Source organism: Saimiri boliviensis, chromosome 8, assembly GCF_048565385.1.
Source record: "Saimiri boliviensis isolate mSaiBol1 chromosome 8, mSaiBol1.pri, whole genome shotgun sequence".
Lineage (NCBI taxonomy): Eukaryota > Metazoa > Chordata > Mammalia > Primates > Cebidae > Saimiri > Saimiri boliviensis.
Window position 1 is genome coordinate 8744003 of NC_133456.1, and position 21993 is coordinate 8765995.

The window sequence follows — 21993 nt, forward strand, 5'->3', positions numbered from 1 at the left end:
AAAAAAGTGAAGACTGTCAAATGGAGTTTTGTTTTGGTCCTGTCTGAAGCTATCATTTTTCCAGGCATGTGTATGTGCACTTGGTATCTCCTTTAATCGACCTTTCTGATCTTTAATTGTGGTCATCAGGGAGCTTTCAAATCTTTCCTCTTCCTCTTCTCTTCTCCCAGTTGTCTTCCTTTTTGAGGGGGCTGGCTATACTGAGATGAGCACAGAGGAAGCTATTTGTGGGGTAAAGACAATTAAGTATCTTTCTAGGACTGGTTAGAATTAGTTCTCTTTGGTTTGTGGTCAGTTCCTTAACCTAAGAACCTCAAAAACATTTGGAGGTGATATTAAACTAAGAACCTCAAAAACATTTGGAGGCCTTTATTTCAAGTTTCTGCTTTGTTCTGTGGGTAGCTGAGCTCTTTCAGTTAAACTATGTTAGTGTCCCTGATTGGTCTCTCCCAGCTCTCTTTAAGGATTAAAGTGCCCCATTGCCAGACTCCTTGTTGCTTAATGTAAATTTGATGAAGTGCCAGAGAGCTTTAGGCTACCCTACCAAATGTCAAAATCAGTCATATGCCCTGTTCTTGATCATGATAATTGGAAAGAGATTAGGGGAAGGACATCAAAATCCATGAATAATTCAAAATGTTCATTATTTTGTTTCCCAGCTTCACTTTCCCTTTTTTTCTTTCACAAGTTTTTTGTTTGTTTTGCCAGAAATCACATTCTGAAATTTGATTTAAATCTTCATTGAGTACTTCTCTGTATTTGGTGTACTCCTCAGACATATTCCTTAGAGGTATAGCAAAATTAATACTAAAGGGGCACTTTCCCTTTCAATTTGAATACATATATTTTTTGTTGGAAAATCAGAAATTACTCAGTTTGCTTGTAGTAAGTATGATTGCCTGCCAATAACTTTTACATTCAATATTTTCTGGTGTCAAAAAGATACATTTTTAGCTGAATAGCAAAAATCACTTGGTCTTGGAGGTTCAGCATACAAAATTATCTGAATATGAGTTTAAGTTAAACTTAACTATTTTACAACTAATAAATGGTTTATTCTATTAAAGTTTTAGTTTATTATTCATTTGAATTTACAATTAAGTATTTAAACAGGTATTTATTGAGTACCAACTATGTTTCAAAAGCAGAGATTTTAGTCTGATTTGTTCGTTATTCTACCCTGGTGCCTAGAACAGGACCTGGCACATAATAGCCATGGGTTCTGAGAGAAGTAGAATTTATAGGCTGCATTTTAATGTGATGTGTTCGCTGACCTGAGTGGTGAGAATTACCACTGTCAAATGAACATCGGTGATATTAAACAGACTCAAGGCATTTTTGAAACCATCTTACCTCTCTTAGGAATGAACATGTATTTGTTATAAGCTCCTCAGCAAACTTTCTCTTCTCTTTAGCCAGGACTGGGTCACAAGGCCACAAGGAAGACTTAGAACTCAATTATCTGACAAAGAGGCATGAGATTGACTGGCACAATCCAGTATGTAGAACTTTGCCAGCCAAACAAATGAGGAATTTGGTGGCAAAGAGAAAGAGGTAGCGGGAATGGCTTATGAGGCTACTAGTAGTAACCATTACAGAACAGAATTGTAGAGAATTGGATCTGGACTGGGCTTAACTTTATACATTGCTGTGAAGAAAGTAGTTTCTAAGTGTATATAAGAGTAAGGTATTCATTAATTTAGAGGTTTGGTTTTGGTTTTATCCTTTCATATGAATTAATCTATCTTAGGACCCTATTAGAATAAGATTTTAGAAGTTTATAGAATGCAACATCTGTCTAGGTGCCATCCAGACTCTTGGTTACTCACTGTTGTAAGTAGAACAGTATGGAACTTAGAAGTTAAATAAATGAATGAATGAGCAAAACAACTTGAGTGTAGATCATCTAGGGCCGTTACTCTGTGATGTAAGACATACCTCATAATTATCCTTTTATTCTCTGAGCTCCAAGAAAAGCCCTATAGCCCAGAAAGACTAGAGAAGCTCAGGCTCTAGAAGCAGATGAGGGTTCACATGCTGCCCCTGCTGCTTCCTGTCTACCTTAATGCACAGCATAATGGTGTTTCAGTCAATGATGGACTGTATATATGGCAGTGGTCTTGTACATTTATAATGGAGCTGGAAAATTCCTATGGCCTAGTGATGTTATAGTGAAGTCGCAGTGAGATACATTACTCACGTGTTTGTTGTGGTGCTGGTGTAAATAAACCTACTGCACTGGCAGTCATATAAAAACATATGCTTTTATATTTTGTTATGTACAGTATATAATACTTGATCATGATAATGACTATGTTTATGGTTTATGTATTTACTGTACTTTTATCATTATTTTAGAGTGTATGTCTTTTACTTATTTAAAAAATATTACGTAAGCCAGGCTCAGACAGGTCCTTCAGGAGATACTCCAGAAGGAGGCGTTGTTATCAAGGAGATGGCAGCTCCATTCATGTTATTGCTCCCGAAGATCTTCAGTGGGACGGGATGTGGAGGTGAAAGACAACGATATTGATTATCCTGGCCCTGTGTAGGCCTAGACTGTTGTGTTAGTTTTTAACAAAAAAGTTTTAAAAATAAACAGTTAATAGGAAAAAGCTTATAGAATAAGGATATAAAGAAAAAATATATATACACACATATATGTTGATATTTTGAGACAGAGTCTCACTCTGTTGCCCAGGCTGGAGTGCAGTGGCACAATCTCAGCTCACCGCAGCTTCTACCTCCCCAGGTTCAAGCAGTTCTTCTGCCTCCACCTCCCGAGTAGCTGGGATTACAGGCACACACTCACCATGGCCGGCTAAATTTTTTTGTATTTTTAGTAGAGATGGAGTTTTGTCATGTTGGCCAGGCTGGTCTCAAACTCCTGATCTCAGGTCATCCGCCCACCTTGCCTCCCAAAGTGTTGGATTACAGGCATGAGCCACCGCACCCAACTGAAAAAATATTTTTGTACAGCTATACAGTGTTTGTATTTTAAAAAATATGTTATTACAAAAAAGTTAAAAATTTTTAAAAACTAAAAAAGTTTATAATGTTATAGTAAGCTAAGGTTAATTTATTATTGAAGGAAGAAAAGTATTCTTAAAACCAATTTAATGTAGCCTACATGTACAGTGTTTAAAAAGTCTATGGTAGTATACAGTAATATCCTGTGTCTTCACATTCACTTACTACTCACTGACTCACCCAGAACAACCCCAGTCCTGCAAGCTCCATTCATGATAAGTGCCCTATATAAGTGTTGCGTATTTTATCATTTTTTTTGTTTGTTTTTTTGTGTTTTTTTGAGACTTCATCTCACTTTGTCACCCAGGCTGGAGTTGCAGTGGCACAGTCTCAGCTCACTGAAACCTCCACCTCCCAGGTTCAAGCAATTCTCCTGCCTCATCCTCCCAAGTAGCTGGGATTACAGGCGCACGCCACCACACCCAGCTGATTTTTTGTATTTTTAGTAGACAGGGTTTCACCATGTTGGCCAGGTTGGTCTCAAACTCCTTGGCCTACTGAAGTGTTGGTATTGCAGGCGTGAGCCATGGCACCCAGCCTCATTTTTTATCTTTTATGACTTATTTTTACTGTACCTTTTCTATGTTTAAATATGTTTAGATACACAAATACTTACCATCATGTTACAGTTGCCTACAGATCTGTAGCCTAAGGGCAGTAGTCTAAATACCATATAGCCAAGTGTATAGTAGGCCACACCATCTAGGTTTGTGTAAGTATACCCTGTTATGATCAAATAATGACAACATTGCCAAACAACAAATTTCTCAGAACACAGTCTCATTGTTAAGCAATGTATGACTGTATATGAACTGACTTGTTAACTTTTCCTTATCTGTAAAATGGAATTATCATTGTATGAGTTAAGCAGAACAGCTAGGATTAAATAAGAGATCATTTAAAAAATAATAAACACTTTAATATGAAGCTTACCTGGCTTAGAAATAGGCTGAACAACAACAACAAAAAATATGAGGCTTATCATGTGTTGTACAATGTTCTGTGTGCCTAATTATTTAGCATATGAAAGCGCCAGGCACATACAGAGTAGGTACTCAAATAGTCTTTTTTCTTGATAAATGGTTAACAAGCATTTGTTCCATTGAAATGAGGTTTTTGATCTGTGACTTGACATGAGAAAGCTGAGAAACAGCAACCATGAAATTACAGAATAGTTTCAAGTCTTTTCATAACTGAATGTAGTCTTTTCCGATAGTCTTTTCATAACTGAATGTAGTCTTTTCCAATAATCTTTTTATACTACTACTGGAATTGGTGCATTTTGACAGCTTATGTTGGTGAATCAAATAGCTCCTGATTTAATCAGAACAAAGACATACTGTTTCAACATGTGCTTATGTTACTGGCTCCCATAAATAAATCATTTAATTGGTGAAAAATGTGATCATATTTGAACTCTGGAAGAGCTACCATTCTGACCTATAAGATAATATAAGGATAAAGAAATGACTTTTAAATGCTTTTGTCGTATTTTGGCACAGTGAAGGATAATTTCAGAACCGTGATTTATTTGGTATCTGGCGCAGAGGAGGTGCTCGGTATCCTGGTACTAATCAGTAATTGCTGAGGAGTCATACTTAGCAACTGTGGACCAGGGATTTATAGGGTGGTCAGCCTGAGATTTCCAGACTCATACAGTATGAGCATATATATTCATAGTATTCAGTATAATATTCATTACATATTATATATTATATATATTTAGTATAATATTCACTATAGTATGAATTTTTAAAGATTATTTATACTTGAGATTATTGAAAACATACATTAAAGAAAACTTAGAAAAATTGTCATTGAAGTGCCTGTATTAGAAAGTACGTGGGTGTTGAAATTGGAATTTAAAAAAATAAGGCAGCCGGGCGCGGTGGCTCAAGCCTGTAATCCCAGCACTTTGGGAGGCCAAGGCGGGTGGATCACGAGGTCGAGAGATCGAGACCATCCTGGTCAACATGGTGAAACCCCGTCTCTACTAAAAATACAAAAAATTAGCTGGGCATGGTGGCACATGCCTGTAATCCCAGCTACTCAGGAGGCTGAGGCAGGAGAATTGCCTGAACCCAGGAGGCGGAGGTTGCGGTGAGCCGAGATCGTGCCATTGCACTCCAGCCTGGGTAACAAGAGCGAAACTCTGTCTCAAAAAAAAAAAAAATAAAAAATAAGGCAGCATAAATTACTGAATTGATATGGAGAAATGCCTTCAAGGCTGATTGGTAAACCTAGAGAGGGTGAAATATAAGATAGGATTGAAGCTGACAAGGAGGTTCCCAAGGGATAAAAAAAGAGTTGGCCCCATTCTTGCTTTCTAAAAGAGTTTTTTATTGTGTTCAGATGAAGCATTGTGGATGAAAAAAAGCTTATAAATTGGAGATACTATACAAATAAGGAGTATAATAATTATACTTTTGTTGATTGAAAACATTTTCCTGAAAACTTCAAGAGTAAACCTTTAGTGGAGAGGGAAGTAATCATATTGCCCTATTTTGCACTGAAGCTCATTATAATTTTTCTTCCTCAAACCACTCCTCCTTCAGACTCCCTTTTTCCATAAGTGGCAGTTCTATCCTTCCAGTTGCTTAGGCCAGAAACTTCAGTCAACCCAGATACTGCTCTTTCTCTCACACTTCAAATCCCTCTTACATCTTCCTTAACATTTTCACTTCTCCTCTCCTGGGCCTAGCCACCAACACCTTTCGCTTGGATTATTCTGTGATCTTTTAAATTGGTCTTCCTGCTTCTGTTTTTGCTTTGTTTTCAGCATAGCTGCAGAGTGATTCTTTTAAAAGACAAATGCAAGTATGTTCCTCTTCTGCTCATAGTCTTTCAATGGCTTCCCCAAAGCCAAAATCTTCACAGCAGCCTGCAAGTTCATATAAAATATGGCTCCCTGATAGCTTCCTGAGTTCATCTCCCAGCATCTATCCCGTGATCATTTTGTTCCGGCCTCTGTGGACTCACATATGTCACACAAGCTCCCACTTCAGAGACTTTGCACTTTCTGTTTTTCTGCCTTGAATCTTCTTCTGCAGGTACACACATGGCTCACTTCCTCATTTTCCTCCAGTTACCTCAACACTAATCACTTCATCACTCTGTTGAAAGTAGGACTCCCTGTCCTCCTACCTGGTTCAGTTTTTTTCTCCTAATATTCAACATGCATGCTATAGTTGACCCTTGAACAACACAGGGGTGTTGACTCCAGACACAGTTGAAGATCTGTATATAACTTTTGACTTCTCAAAAACTTAACTACTAATAGCCTACTATTGACCCTTACCAATAACATAAGCAGTTGATCAACACGTATTTTATATGTTATATATATATTATATACTGTTTTCTTTACAATAGAGTAAGCTGGAGGAAAAAAATGTTACAAAGAAAATCATAAGGAAGAGAAGATATATTAATACTGACTCTTCATTGAGTGAAAGTGGATCATCATAAAGGTCTCGATCCTTGTCATCTTCACATTGAGTAGGCTGAGGAGGAGTAAGAGGAGAGGTTGGTGTTGCTATCTCAGGGTGACAGGTCACCAGAAGAAGAAGGGAGGAGGCGGAAAGGAAGGCAAGAAGAGGCAGGTACACTTGGTGTAACTTTGCAAAAATACATTGTAATTTCTGTCTGAATGTTTGCATTTTCCTTTCGCTAAAAGTGTTTATGGTATCAACTCCTCTTCTACTGTTTGCTTTAGTTTTAATGCTATATCATAGAGGGATCCCTGTCATAAAAGCAGTCCAGAAAAATCAGAACCCTTCTGCCATATTGTCTAATATTGATTTATTTTCTGGCATGGCTTCTTCTACGTCTTCTTCCTCATTGCCACTGGGGAATTATTCACCTCCATCAAGTTGTCTTCTGTTAATTCCTCTGGTGTGGTGTCTGTTAGCTCTTGAATTTCTCCACAATCTGTATCTTTTTTTTTTTTTTTTTTTTTGGGAGACGGAGTCTTGCTCTGTTGCCCAAGCTGGAGTACAGTGGCACGATCTTGGCTCACTTTAACTTCCACCTCCTGGGTTTAAGTGATTCTCTTGCTTCAGCCTCCCAAGTAGCTGGGATTACAGGCGCATGCCACTATGCCAGCTAATTTTTGCATTTTTGGTAGAGACAAGGTTTCATTCACCATGTTGGCCAGGCTGGTCTTGAACTCCTGACCTCAAGTGATCCGCTGACCTTGGCCTCCCAAAGTGCTAGCATTACAGGCATAAGCCACCTTGCCTGGCCCATGATCTATATCTTAACCCTTCACCTCCCATCTTTTTGGCATATCTACAACCTCTTTCATGATTTTCTTGATTGGCTCTGTTATCATTCCTATGAAGTTGTGTAGGACATCTGAACAGTTTTCTCTAGCAGGAGTCTATTGTTTCAGGCTTGATGGCTTTCAGGACTTTTTCTATAACAACAATGAAATCTTCAATAGTGTAATCCTTCCAGACTTTCATGATGTTCTGTCAGAGTTCTCTTGCATAGTATTGACCATCCTTTCTGTAAAGGAATGTGTTTAATGAGCCTTAAAGGTCCTTATAAGCTCCTGATCTAGAGACTGAATTAGAGACATTGTGTTTGGGGACAAGTAGACTTTCTTCACCACTTTTGAACTCACAGAGTTCCGGGTGGCTGGGGGCATTGTCAAATGCCAAAAGAACTTTAAAAAGCAGAATCTTACTGGCAGAGTACTTCCTGACTTCAGGTACAAATCATTAATGGAACCATTTCAGAAAAAGTGTTCTGGTTGTTCAGGCCTTATTGTGCAACCAAAAGCCTGGCAGCTGGCTTTTGTCTTTACCCTTTAAGGCCTGGGGGTTAGAAGGCTGTCCTGATTATAAACACAACTGCACTTGCTCACAATAGTCAAGTTAGCCTATCCCATTCTCCCTTAAATCCCGGTGCTTTCTTCTCTTCCTTACTAATAAGTGTTCTTTTTACACATTTCCCCCCCAAATAGAGCACTTTCATCAGCATTAAAAACCTGTTCGGGTTGGGTGCAGTGGCTCATGCCTGAAATCCCAGCACTTTGGGAGGCCAAGGTGGGAAGATTGCTTGAGCTCAGTAGTTCCAGACTAGTCTGCTCAATATAGTGAGACTTCATCTCTGTAGAAAAGTTAAAAAAAAAAAAAAAAAAAAAAAAAGAAAATTACCTCAGCATGGTGCCTGTAGTCTTAGATACTAGGGAGGTTGAGGTGGCAGGATTGCTTGAGCCTGGGAAGTGGAGGTTGCAGTGATCTGAGCTTATGCCACTGCACTCCAGCTTGGCTGACAGAATAAGACCCTATCTCAAAAAAGAAAAAAAAAAAAAAAAACTCCACAGAAACCTATTCAGGCAGAAATCCTTTCTCCTCTATGATTTTCTTAATGGCATCGGGGAACTAATTTGCTGCCTCTTGGTCAGCAGAAGCTGCTTCTCCTATTAAAGTTTTAAAGCCAAACCACTTTCTAAAATTATCAAACCATCCTTTGCTGGCATTAAATTCTCCAGCTTTAGATCCTTCACCTTTCTTTTGCTTTAAGTTGTCATATAATGACTTTGCTTTTTCTCAAATTGTATGTAAGTTTATAGGCCTGCGTTTCCTACAGCAATCGGTGCATCCACATAACAACTGCATTTTCAACCTGAGGTAAAAACATAATTCACACAAAATGCAAGGCTTTTGCATCTGCTGGCGTAGCTGCAGTGATGTCTTTGCAAATTTCCTTTGCCTTTTTTTTTTTTCAACAACCGTCCTTACGCTGGATTTACTTATCTTGAAATGGAGGCAGCTGTAGCTGTAGACCTCAATCTATTGTACATATCAAGTAATTCAGCTTTTTCATACAATGTCATGACTTATCTCTGCTTCTTGAGCATGTCTAGCATCTCTAGCAGTACTTGTATGGGTCTTAGGGTGTTAGTAAATACAGTGTTGCACTAAGCATCATGAAAAATGTTCAAGAACCATGGGAGATCACTTTTTATTCTGATAACCCATTTTACTGGAGTGATGAACTGCCCACGTGGAGATGATTAGTGTCACACAGTATTCTAAGCAGATAGTCGCAACACTTGAGCTCAAGGCAGTAGCAACAGGAGATAGCTACAAAATGATTGCAGTAGTACAGTATGTACTACACTTAATTTTGTGCAGTTATGTCAAAGTACATCTTTAGGTTTGTTTATATTTCTCGGGACTGAGATTGACACCATGTACAGTCTGTGTTTATATTAATTTGATTTTTTTAACTTCTAGTAATAGATTTGTATATATTTTAAAGTGGTAAATGATACAGTAGGCTAATATCTACATGTATTTTGTGGATTAACAACACACCTAACTTTTTCTTAATTTTTTCATATTTTTTAAGCTACATGGTTTGTCTGCAAGTTTTTCAAGTTGTCATACATCTCCAAAATTGTTTCCAATATAGTTGTTTTTAAAAATCTGTAAGTGGACCCGTGTAGTTCACACCTGTATTGTTCAAGACTTAACTGTATTTATTTTATTGTTGGCTATCTAAACACTTTAGATTATGAGATTCGTGAGGGCAGGTTTTAAAATATTTGTTCACCTAGAACAAATGTGGTGTGATGATAATATGTCTCAGTAAATATTTATTGACAGCAGGAATTCCGTTACAGTTCATAGTGTCACTACTGTTGATTCATGGAGCCTCCTTTAAATAAAGTAACTGCTGTTAGCTGTTAATGTAAGTTGTGGTGAATGGCAGTACTAATTTAAGCACTCTGTTACTAATGGTGAGAAGTGCCACACTATAGTTTGCAACTTTCTTTGTAGTTGGATGGGGTCCTGTGACTGGATTATAATTAGTGGAATGTGGGTGGAAGGAATATACCACTTTTTGGTCTGGCCCTTGAAAACCTCCCATGTGTGATACCCTATGGTGAATGAGTTGTGAAGACTTTGTTGAAAATGGTAGAGCTATGTGGCGGAAGGCTTTTGGCTTCACGAAAAATCACACAGTGGAGAGTTGCCTAGATTAGGAACACCCATTTGGACTTCATCTGAGTGGGAAATACATATCTGTTGGATTAAGCAATTGAAAATTGAAATTTATCTGTTAAAGCATAAAATTGAAATTTATCTGTTAAGCACCTTAACTGATACAAACCAATAATAGCCAAATTATTTTCTTTCTGCTTCTGTTGTATATCCTAAGGATAACGCAGATATCTTGTCTCTTTTTTTGTCATTGGCTTCTATATTTGAAGTGTTATTTAAAAGCACAGTTGTATCCTTGAATGTAAGTACTAATTTTATAGTTTTACTGATACATATTTAACATACCATAAAATTTACTTACTTAAAGTTTACAGTTAGGTAGATTTTTATTGTATTCACAGAATAGTACAACTCTCACCACAGTCTAATTTTAGAGTGTTTTAATACCCCTCAAAGCAACCCTGTACATATTAGTAGTTGTTACTCGTTGCCTTTTCTCTGCTAGCCCTTTGCAACCACAATCTACCCTTTGTCTCTGTGAATTTGCCTATTCTGGCAAATTCATTTTGTATAAATGGAAGTATATATGTGGCCTTTAGTGTCTGTCTTCTCACGTACAATATTTTCAAAGTTACCCATGTTGTAGTATGTATCAGTACTTCATTTCTTTTTATGGCTGAGTAATATTCCGTTATATTTACCCATTAATTGGTTGATATATTTGGGTTGTTTCTAGTTTTGACTATTATAAATAATATTACTACGAACATTCACAAACAGGTTTGTGTTTGCACATGTGTTTTCATGTGTCTTGGGTATATATTGAGGAGTGAAATACTGGGCCATATGGTAACTCTATGTTTAACATTGAGGAACTTTAACATTGAGGAACTGCCAGACTGGTTTCCCAGGTGGCTGCATCATTTTACATCCCCACCAACATTGCCCTGACATTTTGTTACCACCAGAGGAGTAGGGTTTCCTGGTAAGTGTAGTTCCTTAAGTGCTGTAGGTGGGGGGTGCTCACAGAGGGACCTGGGGGTGGCAGGCAGTGTGAAGTTGACCTCTCTCCTGCCTCTTCTCCTACTTATTCTTGCTTGCTTACTTGGCACCAACTACCCTGGCCTCCCTGCTATTCCTAGAACACAGCTCACACTCACATGCTCTCACTTTTAGGCCCTTTGTGCTGGCTTTTCCCTCTGCTTGGCATTCTCTTTCCTTCTAAAGCTCCCTCAAGTCTTGGTCCATATGTTACCTTCTCAGTGAAGTCTCCCCTCTCTCTACCCAATTTAACCACCCCACGCTGTCATTCCTTCCCAGCTCTATCACGACATTTAGAAAGAGTATTATACTTTCTTCCTTACACTAAAATAGAAGCTTCATGAGGGTAGAGATTTTCTTTTTCTTCACTGATAAAGCATTAATTTTTTGTTGTGCCTGACACATAGTAAGTTTCCAATAAGTATTTATTGAAAGAATGAATAGCTTTCCATGTCAATAAATGCATTTTTGTCTTAAAATAAAATTTTAAATCATTGAATTAGACATTTTAATTAGACATTTAGTAGACATTTAAGACTTTAAGACATTTTAAGTAGACATTTAAGACTTTAAAATGAGTACAGTTTTATCTTAAAAGGTTTACCCACTACAGTTAAAACTAACATTCCTTTTTGCCCTACCCCTGAATCTTACTTTCCTGTTATTAATCTTTGGATGTATTCTTCCTGACCACGTTAAAGGTATCTGCACATATACATGTGTACTTATAGAAATGCATAGTTTTGTTTTTGTTTGGCTTTATGTAGATACAGGTTATATGTATATGTCTGTATCAAACGACTATCCAAATCCAAAACTTATTTCATCACCCCAGCATAAACTTTATGCTCACTAAGCTGTCTTATTCTTTTTTACTTTCACCTTGTGGGTGTGCCATAATGTACTGATTGATCCTGAGGTTTCTGGTTTTTTCTTCTTTTCTTTTTTTTGGGAGTGGTGGGGATGGAATCTCGCACTGTCACCTGGGCTGGAGAGCCGTGGCATGATCTTGGCTCACTGCAACCTCCACCTCCCAAGTTCAGGTGATTCTCCTGCCTCAGCTTCCTGAGAAGCTGGGATTACAGGTGTGTGCCACCATGCCTGGCTAATTTTTTGTATTTTTAGTAGAGATGGTGTTTCACTATTTTGGCCAGGCTGGTCTAGAACTCCTGACCTCGTGATCTGCCTGCCTCGGCCTCCCAAAGTACTGGGATTACAGGCCTGAGCCACCATGCCTGACCTCCAATTTTTTCTTAATACAGGCATTGCTCAAGAAAACATTTAGGTTCTTGCTACTTTGTACACATGGGGACATTTCTCTGTGTATGCTCTGGAATGAAGACAATTTAAACTCTTTCTCTGACATTGTTGTGCTACTTATTTCCTTATTGTTTGTGGATATTTTTCTGAAATACATTGAAAGTGGAATTGGTGGGTTGTAGAGAGAATGCAAGTTAAAGTTTTGATGGAATACAATTTCTCTCTAAAAGGGCCATATCCATTTGTGCTCCTGAACTGATAATGATGGCTTCCATTTCTCCATGTCTTCAACCACATTCCATGTTACTAATCTTTTGTTTTTGCCAATCTGGGTGAAAATTAAAATTTTAGCTGTTGAAAATATATTCAAAATAAAATTTTGAATATATTTTCATATGATAATTGGTCGTTCCCTAGGATTGTTATTCATACCTGACCTTTTTAAAAAATGTCCACATTATTAGATTTGGTCTTTCTTATTTATTTACAGGTGCTGTTATTATGGCTATTAACATTTTGTCTGCAATATATGCTGGAGACAGTTTCTTCTGTAGCTTGTCTTTTAAATTTGTTTATGGTTCTTTTTGCCAGTTTAAAGTTTTAAATGTTTATTTGGTCAAATATATCCATTTTATGGCGTCCTTGCTTAAGGAAATCTATGCTATTCCAAGGTTATAACCATACTCACTTATGTTTTCTTTTAATTTCTTTGGAGTCTTCTTTTTCATGATTTTCTCTTTTTTTTTTTGAGACGGAGTTTCGCTCTTGGTACCCAGGCTGGAGTGCAATGGCGCGATCTCGGCTCACCGCAACCTCCGCCTCCTGGGTTCAGGCAATTCTCCTGCCTCAGCCTCCTGAGTAGCTGGGATTACAGGCACGTGCCACCATGCCCAGCTAATTTTTTGTATTTTTAGTAGAGACGGGGTTTCACCATGTTGACCAGGATGGTCTCGATCTCTCGACCTCGTGATCCACCCGCCTCGGCCTCCCAAAGTGCTGGGATTACAGGTGTGAGCCACCGCGCCCGGCCGATTTTCTCTTTTAATTCACCTGGAATTTATTTGTGTGACAGCATAAAGTAAGCTTCTAATTTTTTTTCCTCCCGAAATGGATAGCCAATTCCTTAACACTATTTGCATCCTTTCATGACTAATATGGAATGCCCTCTTTATCACAAACTACACTCTCATAAAAGTTGATCTGTTGTGCAACTTTATTTTACTCTATTGATGTTTGTCTTTTCTTGTTCTAATATTACCCTAATTTGATTTAAGAAATTTTTTTCTGTAGAGATGGGGTCTCACCAGGTTGGTCTCAAACTCCCAGCCTCAAGTGATCCTCCTGTCTTGGCCTCCGGAAGTGCTGGGATTGCAGGCATTAGCCACTGTGTCTGGCCTAATATTTTGATAGAAGGAACTTGCCTTATGTCATCTTTTGCAAAAATGTAACTGGACTATACATTTTTTCTTTTAGATGCGTTTCATTTTTGTTTTTTGAGACAGAGTCTTGCTCTGTCACCCAGGCTGGATTGCAGTGGCATGATCTTGGCTCATTACAGCCTCTGCCTCTCAGGCCCAAGCAATTCTCAACTTCTTTGCTAGGCTCTCAGTGGTTCATGCCTGTAATCCCAGCACTTTGGGAGTCTGAGGCAAGCAGATCACCTGAGGTTGGGAATTCAAGACCAGCCTGGCCAACGTGGTGAAACCCTGTCTCTAACCAAAAATACAAAAATTAGCTGGATGTGGTAGCACACACCTGCAATCCCAGCTACTCAGAAGGCTGAGGTATGAGAATCGCTTAAGCCTAGAGATGGAGGTTGCAGTGAGACAAGATCACACACTGCACTCCAGTGACAGAAGGAGACTGTCTAAAAATAAACAAACAAAAAAAATTTAGCTTCCTGAGTAGCCAGGATTACTAGCACGTGCCACCACATTTAGCTAGTTTTGTTTCTTTAAATTTTTTTGTAGAGTTGAGGTCTTACTGTATTGCCCAGGCTGGTCTGCAACTCCTGGGCTCAAGCTATCCTCCCACCTTGACTTCCCACAGTGCTGGGAGTACAGGCATGAGCCACTATGCCTGGCTTATTTTAAAATTAGCTTATCAAGGCAAATAAAATGGCCTATTGGTTCAACCAGAGAATCAGAAGGAAAAAAATGCCCTATTAGGATTTTGGGGAGAAAACCATTTCTCTAACACAATTTCACTGGCCATGTATGGTACATTGTATGTTTGTGCTATATTTTACTTAACAATTTCTCATTGTTGTCCAAAATTATTTAAAAATATCAGCTCTACAATTTGGCTTTATTTATTTATTTATTTATTGATTGATTGATTGATTTTTGAGACGGAGTTTCGTTCTTGTTACCCAGGCTGGAGCGCAATGGCACAATCTCGGCTCACCACAACCTCCTCCTCCTGGGTTCAAGCAATTCTCCTGCCTCAGCCTCCTGAGTAGCTGGGATTACAGGCACGCACCACCATGCCCAGCTAATTTTTTGTATTTTTAGTAGAGACGGGGTTTCACCATGTTGACCAGGATGGTCTCGATCTCTTGACCTTGTGATCCGCCCGCCTCGGCCTCCCGAAGTACTGGGATTACAGGGTTGAGCCACCGCGCCTGGCCTATTTTTTTTTTTCCAGTTTAGGATATTCTTGAATTTGGGTTTTGTTTAGAATTTTCATTGGTTTTATAAATTTATTAGTACCAATTTATTCAACTGAGATGGATTTGTCCTGCATTGGGTTTATAGAATCATGGAAAGATATGGGTCAGAATTTTTTTTTTGAGACAGAGTCTCGCTCTGTCACCAGGCGCCAGGCTGGAGTGCGGTGACGTGATCTCGGCTCACTGCAGCCTCCGACTACCGGTTTCAGGCAATTCTCCTGCCTCAGCCTCCTGAGTAGCTGGAACTACAGGCACATGCCACCATGCCTGGCTAATTTTTGTATTTTAATAGAGATGGGGTTTCACTGTGTTGGCCAGATGGCCTTGATCTCTTGACCTCGTGATCTGCCTGCCTGGGCCTCCCAAAGTGCTGGGATTACAGGCGTGAGTCGCCCAGCCCTCAGAATTTTTTTTTTTTTTTGGATACACAGTCTTGCTCTGTCACCCAGGCTGGAGTGCAGTGGCGCTATCTTGGCTCACCGCAATGTCTGCCATGGGTTCGAGCAATTTTCCCACTTTAGCCTTCTGAGTAGCTGGGATTACAAGCATGCACCACCACACTCAGCTATTTTTTTTTCTTTACTTTTTATATTGACAGGGTCTTGCCATATTGCTCAGGCTTATCTTGAACTCCTGAGCTCCAGTGATTTGCCACCTTGACCTCCCAAAGTGTTGGAATTACAGGCATGAGCCATTGTGCCTGGCCTCAGATTTAATTTATAATATATGAGTGGCTATGATTTTTCTCTCAGAATTGAACTAAAACCTTGACTTTATCATACTTTATTTTTTAATCTCTCTCTAGTCAGACATGTAGCAGTGGGTTAAAACAATAAAAATGACACAACAAACAACGTTAATGAAACAATGGAATATTTCTGCCCCTAAGTTACACTGGCATTTGACAGATGGAAAGACAACGTTTAATTTAGATAGTCAAATAAAATGTGTTGTGACATTTGGCTATAATGAAGAGTGAAAGGCTGACAGAAAGCTACACCTGTTGGGGAACGGGAACAGAAAATATAAGTTGACTCTACCACTAACTGCACTGTCAAGGTCAGAGTTAACTTTGCAGCTCTGCTGAAAGTGGAGCATCTGGATTTGCTGAATTGTTGCAATTGCTATATTTAACAGCATACTTGAAATTATTGCTGGACTTACACCTGTTGAGTTGAGGGATAAGTGTACAAATTCAAATATTTCAGTAGGAATTTTCTTGCTAACTGCCTGGTATTTATTGAATTAAATTATTTTTTTACAACCACCGTACTTATCAGTGATCTTTAGAACCACACTGAGGTCCTGTCCTTCTTAATCCCTTTAAAGGTTACTTATGTCAGACACGTTAAATCATTTGGCTGAGGATACTTCCCACAGAAATCTCTCTTGCATTATTGCAACTTCCCCATGGAATCACTTGTCTTAACTCAATGTCTATGTTTGCCTTGAAAACAAAGGGCATTAACATGAAGTGAGGTTACTGCTACTAGGCTTAGAGTGTGGACCGTATGTGTAATCTAAAACGAGATGGGAAGGCTGAGGCAGGTGGATCACTTGAGGTCACGTGTTCAAGACCAACCTGGCCACATGGTTAAGCCCTGTCTTTACTAAAAATACAAAAATTAGCCTGTGTGTGATAGCTCATGCCTGTAATCCCAGGTACTCAGGAGGCTGAGGCAGGAGAATTGCTTGAATCTGGGAGGCAGAGGTTGCAGTGAGCTGAGATTGCACCACTGTACTCCAGCCTGGGCAACAGAGCGAGACTCTGTCTAAAAAAAACCCCACCAAGATAGGAGGGGAAATTTTTGTATAACATATTTGTTGTTCATATGATTTTTAGGTCTTTTTTAAAAATCTGTTAAAATTCCATGGTAGTTTTATATTATATTGATGAACCACTTAAAAATGAAATCGTTGAGGCAGCAAACCACATTGCCATGTATGTACCTATGAAACAATTCCTGCATGATCTGTACATGTACCCCAGAACCTAAAGTACAATTTTAAAAAATGAAATCATTTTGGTTTTTATGCCCAAGTTTAGCTGTTTTTTTTTTTTTTAAGTATTTGTCTTGAGAGCATATTTTTTCTAGTTAGTTTTGCCTTTTCAATTTTTATTTCTGTTTCTTGGAAGTGTTTAAAATTTCTCCAAGCTTCAGTATATTTTCTTAGAACCTCCAAATATCTAGGCACCTGTTTAGTTCACTAAAGTATTAAATTAGATGAGTAAGATCCAGATCAGTTCATTCATGAGAATGTCTTAATTTTTATTTATTTATTTTTGAGACAGGGTCTCCCAGGCTAGAATGCAGTGGTGTGATCATTGCTCACAGTAACCTCAGACTCCTGGGCTCAAGAGATCCTTCCGCCTCAGGCTTCCAAAGCACTGGGATTACAGGAGTGAGCCATTGGGCCCAACCTTATAAGCATTTAATTTAAACGAGTCACTCTTTCTTTTTTTCTTTTTTTTTTTTTTTTGAGATGGAGTCTCACTCTGCTGCCCAGGCTGGAGTGCAGTGGCACAATCTTGGCTCACTGTAGCCTTAGCCTCCTGGGCTCAAGCAATTATCTTCTCAGTCTCCCAAGTAGTTGGGATTACAGGCACCCACCACCACACCTGGCTAATTTGTGTGTGTGTGTGTGTGTGTGCTTAGTAGAGATGGGGTTTTACTGTGTTGGCCAGGTCCATCTCAAACTCCTGACCTCAAAGAGTCCGCCTGCATCAGCCTCTCAAAGTGTTGGGATTATAGGCATGAGCCACTGCACCAGGCCTTAAATGAGTAACTCTTAGTGTGTTCTGTTCACAGGAGGGGTGATAATACCAAAATAAGTGATAAAATAAATGATGATAGTAAAATAATTTAATATGAACAGTAAATAAAGGAAAATTAAATTTTTATATACAAGCTCCTGGTTATTTTACCATTTTTTTTCTTTACTGTGTAAAATGACAGCATAGGCTAACAATAAAGAGAGGGTATTAACAAATACTCCACAGCAGAAGACTTCACAGTTTATTTCTTACGATTCTATTAAGATGATGAACTGACTGCTCATTGGCTAAAATCTAAATGATGATGTAAGGTTGAAAAAATGTCACAGCCTTAGCTTTCTGCTGCATGAGACTTGCATCTCTCCTACTTCATGGCTTTTGGCTTTTGAAGCTTCATTAATTATCATTTTTGTACTTTGTGGCTCTCTGCACAAAATACTCTAACATGTTCTAAGAGTTATGAACATAAACAGTAGATGACATATTCAAAGCCTAGTGACCCAACCAATATTTATTTAGGACTGACTTGTTCTGTCAAAACCATGTTGAAGTGTCAAGACTTTATATATGGAGATTATCCACAAAATTAGAGCCGTAGGAACTTGAACTTGTCAACAACCTGCTTAAAACAGTGCCCCAGCACGTAGGCAGTCCTCAGTAAAGATTAATTGCTGTTATCCCTTCTCTTCCTGTTCGATCGCTTGTCTGCCGCGTACTCTGTTGGTTCGCATGCTCCGGCCACAGCAGCCTTTATGTCCTTCCCACTGTAGAGCCTTGGTATATGCTGTTCTTGGTGCTTGGAATAGTCCTCCTTTTCTCCCCCTTTTGCCTAGCTGCTGTATCATTTTCTCAGGGACACTGTCAGTGACCTATCGTGTTAGGTTTGACCAGCTTTTATATTCTGTCTTATCACCCAGTACTTTTATTTCATAGCAATTTAAACATTTTTTTTTTTTTTTTTTTTGAGACGGAGTTTCGCTCTTGGTACCCAGGCTGGAGTGCAATGGCGCGATCTCGGCTCACCGCAACCTCCGCCTCCTGGGCTCAGGCGATTCTCCTGCCTCAGCCTCCTGAATAGCTGGGATTATAGGCACGCGCCACCATGCCCAGCTAATTTTTTTTATTTTTAGTAGAGACGGGGTTTCACCATGTTGACCAGGTTGGTCTCGATCTCTCGACCTTGTGATCCACCCGCCTCGGCCTCCCAAAGTGCTGGGATTACAGGCTTGAGCCACCGCGCCCGGCCACGATTTTTTTTTTAATTATTGGCTGAATTTGTCTCCCTCCAGTTGGAAATAAGCTCCATGAAAGCAGGAACCATGTCTCTCTTGATTGCTTTACCCCATCCCCGAGAATAGCGATTGGTAAGGAGCTGGTGTTTGATAAGTGTGTGGGGAATGAATACATTAGTAGATGGAGTGATACAGTTTGAATGTTTTGGGCTTGGGGTAGAAACGTAAACTGAGGGAAGAGAGCACATTTAGAAGCCTTTAATAGCACTCTCAAATTTCGATTCGATTGTTCTGATCTTTGAAAGTGGGGGTTTCAGTGCTTATATTCTGTGATATGATTTGGGATAATTGGCATTTTTCTCAAGTGGGATATCCACAATTTTAATAGTTATTAAAAACTTTTTCTATCCTCATTATGAAATGAAAATTTAAAATCTGAAAAAGATCTTATTCATTTTACAGGTAAAAAAATGACATAATATGGTAATGTATCATGATTGCTTAGCTAGTTATCAGTAGAGGGGCACTATCACCTAGGTTTTTTTACCCCCCCCCCCGACCTTTTTTTTTGAGGGTTTCACTCCCATTGCCCAGGCTGGAGTGCAGTGGTGTAATCTAGGCTCACTGCAGCCTCAGCCTCCTGGGCTCAAGCGTTCTCTTGCCTCAGCCACCCAAGTAGCTGGGACTACAGGCATGCACTACCACACCTGGCTAATTTATATATATATATTTTTGAGACAGGGTTTTGCTGTGTTGCCCAGGCTGGTTTTGAACTCCAGGGCTCAAGTGATCTGCCCACCTTGGTTTTCCAAAGTGCTAGGGTTACAGGTATGAGCCACGTGCCTTGCCATCCCTACCCATTTTAAGGTATTGTCCTTTAGGTAGCTGATACCTTTTCAGTTATATAAAAGTGATATAAAGATGTATTAAAATCTAAGTTTTTGACTGGGTGTGGTGGCTCACATCCGTAATCCCAGCACTTTGGGAGGCCAAGGCAGGCGGATCATCTGAGGTTGGGAGTCTAAGACCAGCCTGGCCAACATGATGAAATCCCGTCTCTACTAAAAATACAAAAATTAGCTGGGTGTAGTGGCAGGTGCCTGTAATCCTAGCTACTCAAGAGGCTGAAGCAGGAGAATCACTTGAACCCAGGAGGTAGAAGTTGCAGTGAGCCAAGATCGTGCCATTGCACTCCAGCCTGGGGAACAAGAGCAAGACTTCATCTCAAAAAAAAAATAAATAAATAAAAATAATTAATTAATTAATTAAAATAAAATCCAAGCTTTTTCTTTGTGATTAAAGTTGCTTATGAGAATCGTTTACTGGGGCTCTAATACATACTCACAACTTTTGAGAGTTATAGAATTGCTTGATCCTGCAGGATATCACCCCCGAAGCTGTGCTGTTAAGTACCCATCCCAATTCTGTAGTTTTCTGTATTGTCACTCTTGCAGTTAGTTCATGCCATGCTTTCCTGTACCAACTCTTTTCTACCTTTCATTTACTCTTTCTAATGTATTAAGCACATATTAAGATAATATCTTAGATTATTTTACATGTATGTAAAGCATGAATAAATAGATTCATCCATACTGCAACAGGGATGAACCTCAAAAACATGATAAGCGAAAGAAAGCCAAATATGAAAGACCACATATCAGTTGGTTTCATTTATGTGAAACGTTTGAGAAACACAAAATCTGTAGAGACAGAAAGCAGATGAGTGGTTGCTTGAGCTTAGGGTTGGAATGGGAAGGAACTGCAAGTGGGCTTGTGGCTTCTTTTCAGGGTAGTAGAAATATTCTCAAATTCAGTTGTGATGATGGTTACACTTTGCACATTCACTAGAAATTATTAATTTGTACACTTAAAATGGGAAATTTTCATATGTGAATTATATCTCAATCAAGCTTGGAGTTGTTTTTTTTTTAATTTTTTTTTTTGATACAGTGTCTGGCTCTGTCACCCAGGCTGGAGTACAGTGGTGTGATCTTGGCTCACTGCAACCTTCCGTCCCCTGGACTCAAGCCATCCTCCCACCTCAGCCTCCAAGTAGCTGAAACTACAGGCGTGTGCCACCATGCCCAGCTAGTTTTTGTATTTTTAGTGCAGATGAGGTTTTGCCATGTTGCCTAGGCTGGTCTGAAACTCCTGGACTCAAAGCAGTCTTCCCACCTCAGCCTTCCAGAGTGCTGGGATTACAGGTGTGAGCCACTGCATCCAGCCCTAGAACTGTTTTTTTCAAAAAAGAATAAACAGGTTTAAAGCTTTTTTTGGAGGAATTATCTTCATAATTGTAGGTTAATACAGATCATATTTATGGTTCTGCATAATCTAGAGAAATGAAATGAAAAATTAGATGAAGTAATATATTGTATCCTGAATCATATTTGTTGGGTAAGACAGCATTGAAAGCCAACTCCCCCCTCCCCTTAGGAAACAGTTAGGAATTGGAGTTTTGTGGGTAGGAATCATGGTGCTAAGTATGGTAATGTAAATTTAAAGGGTAATGATTCATATGTATCTTAGGTTATTGTGAGTTTTAGATTTGTTATCAAGATCCTCAATAGCATGTACTTCCTACACATACACAGATATACATGCGCCCACAAATACACATATAGACTCTTCAAAATTAGAAAAGATGTCAATTTTTTCCTCTAATCCCATCTATTCTGCCAGTGTTTTTGTCTTATCTCTCAGCTAGTGGAGTGCCATATTTTATGAGCGAGTAAACACACTTGGGCTTCAGGCTGTTTATGTGTTATTTTTCATTTTTCAGCACTTTCATTTGGACCCTTGGATACCCATTGAACAGATTGAAACCTGCAAGTAATCTTCAGATCTTAGCAGAACCATAGGCCTTTCCTTTGTGTTGGGAGGATATAGCCTATATGCTGTGGAAATGAACGGGGAGCAGCAGCTTGATGCAGGTATTGGTTTAATTCTCAGAATTTATTCTCCAGGATGCACAATTATATCACTTGCCTGTGTTACATTGTCTGACTTATCTCTCTACCACTG

At 39.0% G+C, this 21993-nt stretch overlaps 1 protein-coding gene across 19 annotated transcripts in view; it reads left to right on the forward strand.

The window, feature by feature from the left end:
* SFMBT1 (Scm like with four mbt domains 1) overlaps window positions 1-21993 on the forward strand; it is a 158200-nt gene that overhangs the window by 63527 nt on the left and 72680 nt on the right. For all 19 annotated transcript variants that reach the window (XM_074403682.1, XM_074403696.1, XM_074403683.1 and 16 more), the window contains one exon: window positions 21752-21902. In XM_074403682.1, coding sequence (XP_074259783.1) covers window positions 21875-21902 — 28 coding nt within the window. In that variant the 5' untranslated portion in view covers window positions 21752-21874. The remainder of the gene's footprint in view (window positions 1-21751; window positions 21903-21993) is intronic.